Genomic DNA, 16022 nt, shown 5'->3' with positions numbered 1-16022 from the left:
GGATCCGGGCCAATGACCCCGTTCTCCACGACATACCCAAGGATAGCGAGTCGGGTGGTTCCGAACACACACTTGTCCCTGTTATAAGTAAGGTTCAGGGCTTTGGCCACTTGGAAAAATCGTTGGAGGTTGGCGTTGTGATCCGGCCAGTCGTGACCACAGATGGTGATGTTATCCAGATAGGGAAATGTGGCCTTCAGTTGGCACTGGTCCACCATCCGGTCCATTTCCCTCTGGAAGACAGAGACACCATTTGTGACACCGAAGGGGACACGCAGGAAGTGATAGAGCCTGCCGCCCGCCTTGAAGGCGGTGTAGGGGCTGTCCTCTGGGCGGATGGGGAGCTGGTGATAAGCGGATTTCAGAGTCTGGGTTGTATTCCACAGACATCCGGGTGGGTTGTGTAGCGACATTGGTGGTGCAGGGCACAGAATATCGGGACTTTGCGCTACTGGTCATGCCTCAACTGTGTGCGCCTGTGCTATTGGGGCTCGACTTCAGAGCCACCTGAAAAGTGTGACTATGGCATATAACGGGCCCCTCCCACCACTCACTGTCAGGAATCCTCAGTTTTGTGGGACTTCGTCTTATACCCCGCTACCGACCACCACACTACATCCTGGAGACTGAGGCCGGGGCTGTGTCTCCAATCGCCTTTATACCGGGGTCCGTGGGAGGAGCCACAGGAGCAGTCAGCGGGGGGGCGTGTCCAGACAGGTATATGTAGTTCACCACACCCAGTGCTTAAATCATCCAAACCTCGGGTCCTTCTACGCTCTCAGACCCGGGCCTCACCACTTCAATATTTTCTCGAGCCCGGGCTCCACCGCCTGTGACACCTGCTGCAGAAAAATAGAGAAGATTCTAGAAAATACAGAATTAGCTATCCTATATTTACAAGAAAATTTACTGAATAATCACATGTATAGTCAGTAGGTGAGTATATAAAAATTAGCACAGGAAAGTTAAACTATAAGTTGGGCCAGAATGACCTGTACGTTGCTGTATCACTAAACTAAAAATAAATAAATAATGTGAGTTAAATAGCTTTCTCAGCTTTGCAGCAGAATTGTATATCTTTCACACTTCCTTCTTTGTGTCATAATGTTCTAATTCTCACTGAGAAACAGTGAAAGGTGCGCAGAGTGGGTATCAAACCTTCAGCAGCTGTTCTCACTCCTTATAAGGAATGTGTTTTTGGCACCTGCGTGCCTTCCAAATGTTGACAGACCCCAGGCAGCAGGTAGCTCTGTACTTAGTTCCAAAGAAAGAAAGGGATCATTAACAGTGGAAAAGGAAAAGCCAATCTCATGACATTCTCCAACTCCAGGCCTTTATCTGCTCCCAGGAATTGGTCGCCTCGTTATAGGAAGGGTGCGGAAGCTTCAGAGAGGAAGCTGCACCATACAGGCCCTTCGGCCCACAATGTTTCGTTCACTTATTTATTTATTGAGATACAACATGGAACAGGCCCTTCTGGCCCTTTGAGCCTCATCGCCAGCAACCCCCGATATCACCCAAGCCGAATCACAGGCCAATTTACAATGACCAATTAACCTACCAACCAGCATGCCTTTGGACTGTGGGAGGAAATCAGAACACCTGGAGGAAACTCAAGCATTCCACAGGGAGGACCCAGACCCTGGAATTCTCCTTGGGATCCTGCCCCTGAACTTGAGCCATTCCTTAGAAACATGCTCCACACCATTCCACACCACGTGGAGCTGGACGAGTGTATGTTTTACGTGAATACAGAACATACAAGGTTGCAGCTCCTCCTTGAGAACTTGAAGGGGTGCTCCTCACAATCTGATTGCATTTCAGCCCCACACTTCTGATCTTTGAGTACCTGGTGCGGGGAAAGGGAATAGGGACCTCATTGGTTCATGCCCAGAAGTGGAAAAAGTGGCTGATCATAAACCCTGGAAATGACCATTGCAAGGTGGCGGGATAATGTAGCGCCTCGTGCACATCTTTACAGCACCAGCAATCAGGGTTCAATTCCTGCTGCTGTCGGTGCATCCTTCTCTAACTGTGTAGATTTTCTCCGGATGGTCCAGTTTCCTCCGTTCATTCCAAAGGCATGCCATACTGGTTAGGGTTGGTATGTTGGCACCAGAAGTGTGGCAACTCCTGTGGCCAGGCAGCCCCCCAAAACCTCCCCGGACTGTGTGGGTTATTGACACAAACAATGCATTTCACACTTTGTTCTGATGTATATGTGACAGATCAAGCTAATCTTTTAAAAGCAACACATGCAAAATGTGGGCAGATCTGTGCAGGTCAGGCAGCAGCTGTGGAAATGAATAAATAGTCAACATTTCGAGCCGTGGCCCTTCCTCAGGGCTGGAAAAGAAGGGGGAATTTGGCAGAAAGCCAGAGCGATGGGCCCACCTACACAGTCAGGGTTGTGGATCTTGGGTAGGAGGCAGAATCGAGCAGAGCAGGGAAGGGAATGATGCCTACCCCTTTTCTGAGGATATGTCCATGCCTCGACCTTCACCTTTCCATCCCTTCATTCTTCTGTCACTTCTAACCAGGTTCTTCACCATTGCTCCGAATATCTCTGAATGGTCTTGTATCCAGTTTGGTTTGATGAAGGTCCTATGTATTGTGTAATATTAACATTGTATATAGAATAGTACAGTATTGGCCCCTTGACCCAGAATGTTGTGCTGATCCTCCAATTTAATCTAAGAGCAACCTAACCCATCCTTGCTACACAGCTCTCCGTTGTTCTTTCATCCATGTGCGTACCTAAAATGTCCCTCCTGTATCCGCCTCCACCATGACATCCAGAGACATGTTTCATGCATCCACCACTGCCTGGTTAAAAAACAATCTCTGACATCCCTCTATACTTTCCTCCATTCACCTTAAAATTAAGCTCCTTTGTAATAGCTATTTCTGCCCAGCGAGAAAATCTCTGTCAATGCCTTTTAGCATCTTGTACATCTCTATCAAGTCACCTCTCATGCTCCTTTGCTCCAAAAAGAAAATCCCTAGCTCGTACATCCTATTCTGATAAGACGTGCTCTCTAATCCAGGCAGCATCCTGTTACTTCTCCCCTGCACCCTCTCTAAAGTTTCCACACCCTTCCTATAGTGAGGCATCCAGAACTGAGCACAAAGTTCCAAGTTCAAAAGCAAAAATTGCCTTTATAAACACAAGATGCTGGAAATGCAGAATAACGTGCTGGAGGAACTCAGCAGGTTACTCTGCAGCATCTACAGAGAGGAATAGGCTCTGGGCTTCATCAGGACCACTTGCTGAGTTCCTCCAGCATTTTGTGTCTGTTCCTACAAATTGCTATTAACTTGACCACTTTTTCCCCTTTCGTGAAACTAGATGGTTATCAGTTCGGATTATTACAGCCATGATGCACAATTATTAAATCACAAGTGGATTAATAACGTGAAAGGGAAAACAGTGAACAGTGTTTACATTTTCTTTTGTTAAACAGACTGAAAATATTCCAATAAAAATGAACACAGCTGCCATCCTGAGAGAAAATGTCCTTTACCAACAGAAAGTGAAAGAAGAGGTCCAAAGGTAGGGTGCCTTTGTTGTTCTTATAAAGTCACAGAGCAGAAACAGGTCCCTCGGCCCACGTCAAACTGTTAATTTGACTCGTTCATTTGACCTGTACCTGGACCATGGCCCTCCGTCCCCCTCCCATCCATGTACTTATACAAACTTCTCCTGAATGTTGCAATCGAATCCACATCCAGCACTTCCACTGGCTGCTAGTTCCACACTCATGTCAGCCCTGAATGAAGGAGCTCTCCTTCAGGTTCCCCTTAAATATTTCAACTTTCACCTGTAATCCATAACCTCCAGTTCTAGTTTCACTCAATCTCAGTGAAAAAAAACACCTGCTCGCATTTACCCAATCTGTCCGCTCATAATCTTTTATACCTCTACCAAATCTCCCCTCTTTCTCCTACACTCCAGGGAATAAAGTTATAATCTATTCAACTTTTCACTATAACTCAGGTCCACAAGTCCCAGGAACATTCTTTTAAATTTTCTCCATAATTTTTCAATTTTATTGATATCTTTCCTGTAGGTAAAAGTGACCAGAACTGCACTCAATACTGAAAATTTGGCCTCAGCAACATATTACACAACTTCAACATAACATCGCATTTCAGTAATCTGATTTATGAAGACCAGTGTGTCCAAAGCTCTCTTTATGACCCTGTCTATCTGTGACGCCACTTTCAAGGAATTATGGACCTGTATTCTCACTGATTTATAAATTGGATTTTATAATATCCTGTTTCTACCAGACAGATAAGAACCCTGAGGTCCAATATTAAGTGCATCTGACTGGAAGCACCAGTGACACTCACAATACTAAGTCAGGAATATCAATATTATCCAGCTGAAGAACTCAAATCAGTTTTATTGTCATACGCACCAGCACTGTACATTGTGCGCACAGGTGCAGTGAATAACTTAGGGCAGCCACCGCAGGCACAGGAGCATCCGATAAGCAACGTTTTCAAGAAAAACATATTATACAATTATGTAAAATTTATATAAGAAAGAACACAATTAGGAAATGAACTTCTGAATATTTTGGTGCAAATTGGTCATAGCTTTGCAGTACTGAGGAAAAAACATATGCACCATGAAAATAGCCTGTTGCTATTTTTGCTAATATGGAAAATATGGAAATAATAATAATAATAATAATAATAACATGGAAAACATAATAATAAATTAACATACATTATCCATAATTTGCATAACATAATAAACATAGTGTCAGTAGTGGAAGTTAAGAGAGGGAAAGAAGTGGGGTAGTGTCGGGGAAGTGTCACTTTCAGAACCTGATGTTTGTGGGGAAGAAGCTGTTGAACCTTGAGGTGTGGGTCTTCAGGCTCCTGTACCTCCTGCCTAACGGCAGCATTGAGAAGAGGACCTGGATGGGAGGGGTCCCTGATGATGGTTCTCACGTTCCTGAGACATTATTTCTTGTAGATGTTGCTCACGGTGGGAAGAGGTGCATTCACAGTCTGCAGCCTTTTGTGTTCCAATGCCCTATAGGCTGCATACCAGGCTGTGACACAACCAGTCAAAATACTTTCTATTGTACACCTTTAGAAGTTGCTCAGAGTTTTCAATAACATGTTTAATCTCAGGCGACCCCACTGAAGAGAAATCATAGACCAGACCCCTGTATCACCTACACCATCCCTCAGATAAAGAGCTGCAAAGGACTGAGAAATCCTTTAATGCTACCCTCACCTGGATCTCCTGCATTTCCAACTGTGTCTTCAGGCTCCTGTACCACTTCCTTTATTGTAGCGATAAGAAGAGGGCTTAATGCTGGGAAGGCTAGTGCTCATGAATCTAAAATTTTCTGCACCTTTTTTTCCAATCCTGTGCAATGGCCAGTCTGTACCATACAGCGATGCAGCCAATCAGAATGCTTTCCACAGTACATCTGTAGAAAGTTGTGAGTGTCTTTGGTAACATACGTCTCCTTAAAATCCTAATGAAATGTAGCCACTGTTGTTCTTTCTCTGTAATTGCATCAATATGTTGGGCCCAGGATAGATCTTCAGAGATGTTGACGTCCAGGAACTTGAAACTGCTCTCCCTTTCCACTGTTGATCTCTCGATGAGGACTGGTGTGTGTTCCCTCGACTTCCCCTTCCTGAAGATCACAATCAATTCCTTGGTCTTACTGAGTTTGAGTGCAAATTTGTTGCTGTGACACCACTCAACCAGCTGATCATCACACTCCTGTACACCTCCTCATCATCATCTGAAATTCTGTCAACAATAGTTGTGTTGTCAGCAAATTTTAGATGGTGTTTGACTTGTGCCTAGCCACACAGTCGTGGGTGTAGAGAGAATAGATCAGTGGGCTACGCACACATCCTTGAGGTGAGCCTGTGTGGATTGTCAACGAGGAGATGGTATTTCCACTCCACATTGACTGGGGATTGGTGAGAAAATGAAGGATCCAGTTTCAGAGGAAGGTATGGAGTCGTTGCTGAGGCAGGAGTTGATTCTGGCCATGACCAGCCCCTCAAAGCACCTCATCACCGTAGGTGTTAGTGCCACTGGGCGACAGTCATTGAGGCAGCTCACCCTGCCCTTCTTGGGCACTGGTGTGATTGCCGCCCTTTTGAAGCCGGTGGGAACCTCCAATTGCAGCAGTGAGAGATGAAAGGATTTTCACCATCTACAAGGGGATCCTACCATTAAACACGTATTTCCCTCCCCCTCCCCACCATTCTCAGCTTTCCGCAGGCATCGCTCTCTCCATCACTCCCTTGTCCACTCGTCTTGCTGGCGGGACAAGTACTACACCTCCTCCCTCACTACCATTCAGGCCCCCAAATAACCCTTAAAGGTGAGGTGACACTTCACCTGCAAATCTGTCAGGGTCATCTATTGTATCCAGTGTGGCCTTTTCTACACTGGTGAATGGTGACGTAAGTTGGGGAGACTGCTTCATCGAGCACCATTGCTCTGTCTGCTGCAACAGACAGGATTTCCTAGTGGCCACCCATTTTAATTCTGTTTCCCATTCCCATTCCCATTCCGGATCCATAGTCTCCCGTACTGCCATGATGAGGTAAGTGTTCTATACAGTGGGTGGTAGTTGCATGGAATGCCCTCCCAGGGGTGGTGATAGAGGCAGATACTTTAAAAATATCTTAGAAAGGTACATGGATGAAAAGATAATGGAGGGTTAAGTGGGAGGAAAGGGTTAGATTGATCTTAAAGGAGGTTAAAGGGCTGGCAGAACATTTTGGGGCAAAGGACTTGTACAATGCTGTTCTGTGTTTTTTATTTGTTTCTTGGACGTCCGAACATTGAAACATACAGTGAAACACATCATTTGCATGAATGACCAATACAGTCCCATGTATGTGTTGCCATACATCAGCATTAACGTAGCATGTCCACAACTTAATAACCCTAGCTTGTACATCTTTGGAACGTGGGAGGAAACCGGAACACTTGGGAGAATGTACAAACTCCTATCAGACAGCGGCAGAATTGAACCCAGGTTGCTGGCATCGTAATTGCATTATGCTAACCGTTACACTACCTTATCAACTTTATTCACCTAAAGCTGTTGAGTTGTAAATGGGGAAGGTCCAGACTTTGTCAGTGAATGTGATGAGTAATAGGCTTCTCAGTCAAGGTTCTAACTTTCCTTGGCTCATGTTAACTGCACCTCAGCTGCCACCAGCACTTCAAACAAGACTTCCCAAAGAACGTAGCTGTTCCCATTGGGACAATTGTGTGAGACGCTGGAAGATCTGCAGAGAAGGAAGGTCTAGATAGCCCGACTCCAGAGTTGATAGCCTCACTCACCACACTCTCAACTCACTACAACTCATATTCTCAGTTTTTTTTATATTTGCACACTTTGTGTCTTCTTTTGCACACAGGTTGTTGGTCAGAGTTTGTTTATGTGTGGTCTTTTGGAGATTCTACTTTATGACTTTATTTTTGTTATAAATGCCTGTGAGAAAATGAATCTCAAGGTAGCATATGGTTTCATGTATGTACTTTGATGATAAACATACTTTGAACCTTGACTCCAGACACAAGCAAACATATTCCCCACCTTGCTCCCAACTATCCGAGAAAGTCAGATGTTCAGTCCTGGGTGAGGGCCTCTGTTCCTTGGAAGAGTGAACATCTTCATGTTCTGAAGAACCTGTTCATGAAACATTGTTTGTCAGTCAACAGGCTCCTGTACCTCCTCTCCCAGGGCAGTAATGAGAAAAGGCCATGTTCTGGACGGTTAAGGTCCTGAGTGATATATGGCTCCTTCTTCAGGCACTGCCTCTCACACTCAGTGTTTTAGGAGAAGCTTTTTCCCTTCCATCATCAGATTTTTGAATGGCGCATGAACCCTTGAATGCTGTCTCACTATTTACCTCTGTTTTCAATGTACACATGATAAGTAAAACAAACATAAAACATAGAGCACAAGCACAGACAAGCCCTTCAGCCCATGATATTGCATCAACCTTTGAACCTTGTCAAAGATCAGTCTAACCAACCCTTCCCTTTTTCACAGCCCTCCATTTTTCTTTCACCTATGTGCCCATCTTAGAGTCTCTTAAATGTGCCTAATGTATTTGCCTCTCCCACCACCCCGGTAGGGCATTCCTTACCCCCATCACTCTCTGTATAAAAAAAACATACCTCTAACACCCCCCTATACTTTCCATAATTCACCTCAGAATTATGCCCCCTCGTAATAGTCATTTCCACCCTGGGAGAAAGTCTCTGTCTGTCTGCTCAATCTATGCCTCTGATCATCCTGTACACCTCTATCAAGTCACCTCCCACCCTCCTTTGCACCATTTATTCATGTAACTTGAAGTAATTTTAATATCTCACATTGAACTGCTGCTGTAAAACAATAAATTTCCCGGTGTCGTTGATGATCTTAAGCCTGATTCTCATTCCAATTCCAACAGAATATTAACCAGTGCTTCTTTGTGTCCATACCAGAATTGACCAGATACTGGAAGGGGGTTACGATCCTGCCAAGTTTGAGGAATATCAGAAGCAGAAGAACGAGGAACGAATGGAACAACAGCTGGCGGATAAAGAACGTCGTCGGCTTCAAGAGAAGATCTTCTTCGAAGAGCTAATACTGGCACGTGAAGCGAGAATTGAGAAGAAACAACAGCAAGCGGCTCAGCAGAAAGAGGAGGTACTAATATAAGAACCTAAGAAATACGGTAGGAGCAGGACTCGGTCATCTGAGCCTGTTCAGTAAGACCGTGGCTGATCTGGCCATGGTCTCAGCTTCACCTACCTGCCCTTTCCCCATAATCCTCAATTACCCTGCTCTGTGAAAATCTACTGAACTGTGTATTAAACGTGCTTAGTGGTGGGGTCCTGTTGAAGGTGGCAGAAGTTGCGGATAATATGCTGGATCCGGAGGCTGGTGGGGTGGTAGGTGAGGACAAGGGGAAGACGATCCCTGTTGTGGTGACGGGAGGATGGGGTGAGGGCCGAAGTGCAGGAAATGGAGGAGATGCGGGTGAGGGCATCATTGATGATGGCAGAAGGGAAACCACGATTCTTAAAGAAAGAGGACATTTGAGATGTCCTGGAACGGAAAGCCTCATCCTGAGAGCAGATGCGGCGGAGACGGAGGAACTGGGAATAAGGAATAGCATTTTTACATTTGGCAGGGTGGGAAGAGGTATAATCGGTCAACGTTTCGGGCCAAGACCCTTCATCAGACACATTTCACTGTGTGTTTTGATTTGAACATGACAAATAAAGAATTTGAGACCCATTGCCAGGTGAAATCCTCTGTTTCAGGCAACAGAGTTGATGCAGAGGTACAAGGAAATGCAACTCCAAGGAAAGAAGGAGATGAAAGCGAAGGTGGAGCAGGTGATAAAAGGCCACCAAGCCACAAAGGAACAAAAAAGGAAAATTCAGGAAAGCAAAAGGAAAATAGGTACGTGCAATAAGTAAAATTCACATTAGTCACCTCCCTGTCACATCTCAAATCCTTACTGTGTTCTGAACTGTAAATTCGTTACATGCAGTTACTGAGATTATAACACAGAAGTTGGTTGGTACATACAGCTGGTCCATCACCCACATGAACCTCTTCCTAAAACCCCTCTCAAACTTTCTACATATCCTTTTCCTTTTCTCACTGTCCCTTCAGTGTTTCAATGCTGTTAGACAGCAGTTGGAATGTCCTGATGAAGGGTCTTGACCTGAAACGTTGACTATTTATTCCCTTCCGTAGATGCTGCCTGACCTGCTGAGTTCCTCCAGCATTTTGTGGGTGTTGAGTTGGACGAATGGCCAGATTTCACATGACAGAGAAGACTGGGGTTCCTGGAAAACTGATTCACTGTTTGATTGTTGAGGTCCACCTGAATCGCAGGAATAGGTTCATCTGAAGAATGACATCTCTGGTAATATGGCCCTCTGCAAGTACTACATGGAACTGTCAGGCCACATATTAATCGTGTTGAGTGAGAAACAGATTCAATACCACAAGAGACTCTGCAGATGCTAGAAATCTCAAGTACACACACAAAAAGCTGGAGGAACTCAGCAGGTCAGGCAGCATCTATGGAGAGGAATAAGCAGTCAACGTTTCGGGCCGAGACTCTGTCCTCCAGCAATTTGTGTGTGAGTGTTGCAAAAGAATCAATATGACAGGTCAATACACTTCATCATAAGGAGACAATAACCTTTGAACCACTGACTTTGTTTTTCTTTCCCTTGGATAAAGATTGTGTGCATTTACCCCACCTACACCTCTCACAATTTTATACACCCTGTAAAGTCACCTTCAGTCTCCTACTAGAGTAAAGTCCTATCCTGCCCAATGTTTCTATGCCAGTAAGGCACTTATACAAATAGCATTTGAGCTGAGACAAACAGACACTGGTGTTAATAAATAATTGGTAAGTACTCACATCTGATAATATTCTTTTATTCAGCTAAGGAAATGAATAAGGAAATGGCAGAAATACTTCAGCAGGTCATGGAGGAGTCTGACGAAGAGATTAGGAAAAAGACACAGCAGATCCGTGAAATCCGTGCGAGGCAGGCAGCGATGACAATGAAGCATAACTTCCTAGATTTATCCAGAGTAAGTGGAATGTGGGAAAAGCTGTAATGGGATCATATTGTGCTATAATATGAATAAAACATCAATAGTTGCGGGCACCAGAAGTGTGGACACATTTGTGGGCTGCCCCCAGAACATCCTCGGACTGTGAGTGCCCAGGTACTGACATATCTTTGGAAAAAGGGCAGGCGAACACTCCAGAGGAACCATCTTTAAAAAAACTAGCTTTATTTCCCATATGCACATCAAAACATTATAACATTCAGTGAAATGCATGACCAGGGGAATAAACAGTTGACTTGTTGGCCCCCAAACCCTTCATTAGGACTGCAAAGGAAGTGGGCAGAAGTCAGAGTAAGAATGTGGGGGGGTGGGGGAGGAAGTACAAGCTGGCAGGTGATAGATGAAACTTGGTGTTCTACTGTCCCCTCCTATCAGATTCCTTTTTCAGTCCTTTCACCTATCCCCTTTCAGTTTATAACATCCTCCCCTCTCCCCCACCCACCCACCTTCCCCTTCATCTGGTCTCACCTATCACCCACCAACTTGTACTTCTTTTGGCTTCTTCCCCTTTCCTTTCCAGTCTTGATGATGGGTCTGAGCCCAAACTGCCAACTGCTTATTCCCATCCATCGATGCTGCCCGACCTGCTGAGCTCTTCCAACATTTTCTGTGCGTTGCTCAAGATTTCCAGCATCTGCAGAATTTCTTGTGTTTTTGACATGAGTATTGACATTCATCCTACATTCAGTTAGCAGTTCAGCAACACTATGAGCAAATAGCACTAAAATGGCCTTTGTTTTATTTTGTTCTCATTGGGTTCTTTCTTGTGAAAATTGTGAATAATTTTTTGTGAATGCTGCTTATATGATGTTATGTGCCTGTGATGTTGCTGATAGTAAGTTTTTCATTGCACCTGTACTTCCAAGTACCTGTACATATCAAAGATTAGAAGTCAAATTAAATTTATTATCAAAGTACATATACATCACCTTATACAACCCTGAGATACATTTTCTTGTAGACATCAAAGAAATGCAAAGAAAAACTGCTCACTGATAAACCCTGACAAACAACCAATGTGCAAATAAATAAATACATAAATAATAAATAATAATACTGAGAATGTGAGTTGTAGAGTCCTTGAAAGTGAATTGAGAGAACAGTTCAGTGTTGTGGTGAGTGAAGTTATCCCTTCTGATTCAGGAGCTTGATGGTTGAGGGGTAATAACTGTTCCTGAACCTGGTGGCATGGGCCCAGAGGCTCCTGTGGCAGCAGTGAGAAGAGGGCATGGTCTGGATGTTGGAGGTCATTGGTGATGGATGCTGCTTTCCTGCAACAGTGCTCTGTGTAGTTGTGACTTTGATCTATTTACTATATACAATGAAGCTTCAAATGCATTCTACATTACCTATTTTTTTAATAAATTCAATATAATACAGTTAGAAACATAGAAAACCTACAGCACGATACAGGCCCTTTGGCCCACAAAGCTGTGCTGAACATGTCCCTAGAGCTGTTAAAGTAAACTCTATGTACATCAGCTGTGTTACGTGACGGACTCTAATCAATACCCTGAGCTGTGACAAAGTCCAACAGTGGTTTTATTGTTGGAACGTCTCAATAATTATTTTTATGTTGCTTGAGTCTAACTAAAGCGGCAACATTCCCTCTAACTTTGTTTACAGCTGTGTGGACCTACCATTCCTCTTAGCAGGAAAAATTGACACAGCCTGAAAACAGCGCGACACTTAATAAACAATAAACGGGTCTGTAACATGAGATACCGACTTCCATTATGTATTTATTGTTACAATTTGTAACAGTGTGATAACTTGAAACACAGACAACGTAAGCATGCTGAAGCTCTAAAATGTTTCAAAGTAAACGCTGCGATACGTTTATTATTTAGAAAATTTATCGATTATATTCATGAACACGTATTTAAACACAGGGTATTTCGCAATTATATGAACATAGATTTCAAAATTATGTTAGCATTATTTCAAAATTATATTAACATTATATAAAAGAAAATTCCAGTTGCACAGCAACAAAGGCTATGTGCGTGGGAGTCTTTCAGTTACTGTGCGGCCATGCACCCACGCAAAATCGACAGAATAGTGCTGATTAGGAGCACTGAATTATATTTTCACAAGGAGAAAGCATCTATCATTTCTTCGGGACACCCATTCATATTTAAAGTCTAATTTGCTGTGATTATTTACTAATTTAGTGATCCAGCATGCAGTTGACCCTTCCGACCCTTCAAGTAACACCACACCAGCAACTCTTGACAAACCTGATTAATCCTGGACTGAGCACGGGACAATTTAAAAGAAAATCTGCAGACGCTGGAGATCCAAGCAACGCGCACAAGATGCTGGAGGACTGGTGAAGTGACTTGGCCTGAAACATCAACTGTTTACTCTTTTCCATAAATGCTGCCTGGCCCACTGAGTTCCTCCAGCATTTTGTGTGTGTTGCACAGGACAATTTTCATTGACCAGTTAATGTATCCGGTACATCTTTGGACTGTGGGAGGAAACCAGAGCATCCAGAGGAAAACCCACACATTCCACAGGGAGGACATACAGAACGGCACTGGAATTGAACTCTGAACTCTGGAATGCCCTGAGATGCAACAGTGTCGCGCTAACTGTGTCACCCATTACCATGGCAATTATGTTGTCAAGGAATTTGTTCACCACCTTACAACACAAATGAGATAAATGACAAGGTTGTATGTTTTAGTTGGAGGTTAAATACCAGCCTTAACTCAGGGGAGAATCCTCTCTGAATCAGGTTTAATATCCCTGACACACGTTGTGAAATGTGTTGTTTTTAGCAGCAGTGCAGTGCAATACACAAAAATTACTATGAGTTGCAATAAAAAAATTTAAATAGTCCAATGAATAAATAACCCTCTAGAAATAATGCTATGGGATCATTTATGTTCCCATAAAACAGATGAGATTTCATTTTTAAAAAATCACTCCCTCAGTCATGTACAATAATTGGTACTTGCTACATCTGTTATTGTAACATGTACAAAAGTACAGTGAAAAACTTAGTTTGGCATGCTATCCATACAGATTATTTCAAAACAGAAGAACATCAAGGTATACTATGTGGCCACTTTATTAGGTACACCTGCATATCTGCTGGTTAATACACATATCATACTCATGTGGCAGTAACTCCATGCATTAAAGTATGTAGGTATGGTCAAGAGGTTCAGTTGTTGTTCAGACCAGACATCAGAATGGGGAAGAAATGTGATCTAAATGACTTTAACCATGGATTGATTGTTGGTGTCGGGGGGGTGGGGGGACAGTTTGAGTATCTCAGAAACTGCTGATCTCCTGGGATTTTCTCACACAACAGTCTCTAGTTTTTACAGAGAATGGTGTGAAAAACAAAAAAAAACTGCCCTTGAGCCTTTTAGTCTGTCCTTTCAAACTTTTGTATCTTCTGCCTGATGGGAGGCAGAGGAGTAACCATATAACCATATAGTAATTACAGCACAGAAACAGGCCATCTCGGCCCTTCTAGTTCATGCTGAACACTTACTCTCACCTAGTCTCACCTACCTGCACTCAGCCCATAACCCTCCATTCCTTTCCTGTCCGTATACCTATCCAATTTTTTTTTTAATGACAATACCAAACCTGCCTCTACCACTTCTACCCGAAGCTCGTTCCACACAGCTCAAAGTTCCCCCTCATGTTACCCCTAAACTTTTGCCCCTTAACTTTCAACTCATGTCCTCTTGTTTGAATCTCCCTTACTCTCAATGGAAAAAGCCTATCCACGTCAACTCGATCTATCCCCCTCATAATTTTAAATACCTCTATCAAGTCCCCCCTCAACCTTGTACGCTCCAAAGAATAAAGATCTAACTTGTTCAAACTTTCTCTGTAACTTAGTTGCTGAAACTAGGTAACATTCTAGTAAATCTCCTCTGTTCCCTCCTGTACGGAACCTTTGTCAAAGGCCTTACTGAAGTCCATGTAGACAACATCCACTGCTTTACCCTCGTCAACTTTCCTAGTAACCTCTTCAAAAAATTCAATGATTTGTCATACATGACCTTCCACGCACAAATCCATGTTGACTGTTCCTAATCAGACCCTGTCTATCCAGATAATTATATATACCATCTCTAAGAATACTTTCCATTAATTTACCCACCACTGACATCAAACTTACAGGCCGATAATTGCTAGGTTTATTCTTAGAACCCTTTTTAAACAATGGAACCAGATGAGCAATACACCAATCCTCCGGCACCATCCCCGTATTTAATGACATTTGAAATATTTCTGTCCGACCCCCTGCTATTTCTACACTAACTTCCCTCAAGGTCCTAGGGAATATCCTGTCAGGACCCAGAGACTTATCCACTTTTATATTCTTTAAAAGCGCCAGTACTTCCTCTTCTTTAATCATCATAGTTTCCATAACAACCCTACTTGTTTCCCTTACCTTACACAATTCAATTTCCTTCTCCTTAGTGAATACCGAAGAAAAGAAATTGTTCAAAATCTCCCCCATCTCTTTTGGCTCCACACATAGCTGTTCACTCTGATTCTCTAAGGGACCAATTTTATCCCTCACTATCCTTTTGCTATTAATATAACTGTAGAAACCCTTTGGATTTATTTTTACCTTACTTGCCAAAGCAACCTCGTATCTTCTTTTAGCTTTTCTAATTTCTTTCTTAAGATTCTTCTTACATTCTTTATATTCCTCGAGCACCTCATTTACTCCATGCTGCCTATATTTATTGTAGATCTTTCTCTTTCTCCGAACCAAGTTTCTAATATCTCTTGAATACTATGGCTCTTTCAAACTTTTAACCTTTCCTTTCAACCTAACAGGAACATAAAGATTCGGTACCCTCAAAATTTCACCTTTAAATGATCTCCATTTCTCTATTACATCCTTCCCAAAAAACAAATTGTCCCAATCCACTCCTTCTAAATCTTTTCGCATCTCCTCAAAGTTAGCCTTTCTCCAATCAAAAATCTAAACCCTGGGTCCAGTCCTATCCTTCTCCATAATTATATTGTGATCACTGGACCCGAAGTGCTCCCCAATACATACCTCCGTCACCTGACCTATCTCATTCCCTAACAGGAGATCCAACACTGCCCCTTCTCTAGTTGGTACCTCTATGTATTGCTGCAAAAAACTATCCTGCACACATTTTACAAACTCCAAACCATCCAGCCCTTTTACAGAATGGGCTTCCCAGTCTATGTGTGGAAAATTAAAATCTCCCACAATCACAACCCTGTGCTTACTACAAATATCTGCTACCTCCTTACAAATTCGCTCCTCCAATTCTCGCTCCCCATTAGGTGGTCTATAATACACCCCTATAAGTGTTACTACACCTTTCCCATTCC

At 43.2% G+C, this 16022-nt stretch overlaps 1 protein-coding gene across 3 annotated transcripts in view; it reads left to right on the top strand.

The window, feature by feature from the left end:
* The window catches only part of cfap99 (cilia and flagella associated protein 99), a 97849-nt gene that overhangs the window by 70936 nt on the left and 10891 nt on the right, over nt 1-16022 (top strand). For all 3 annotated transcript variants that reach the window (XM_073047949.1, XM_073047948.1, XM_073047950.1), the window contains 4 exons: nt 3465-3553; nt 8504-8708; nt 9329-9470; nt 10477-10628. In XM_073047949.1, coding sequence (XP_072904050.1) covers nt 3465-3553; nt 8504-8708; nt 9329-9470; nt 10477-10628 — 588 coding nt within the window. The remainder of the gene's footprint in view (nt 1-3464; nt 3554-8503; nt 8709-9328; nt 9471-10476; nt 10629-16022) is intronic.

Source organism: Hemitrygon akajei, chromosome 6, assembly GCF_048418815.1.
Source record: "Hemitrygon akajei chromosome 6, sHemAka1.3, whole genome shotgun sequence".
NCBI classification, from domain to species: domain Eukaryota; kingdom Metazoa; phylum Chordata; class Chondrichthyes; order Myliobatiformes; family Dasyatidae; genus Hemitrygon; species Hemitrygon akajei.
This window is presented reverse-complemented; position numbering and strand designations above follow the sequence as displayed.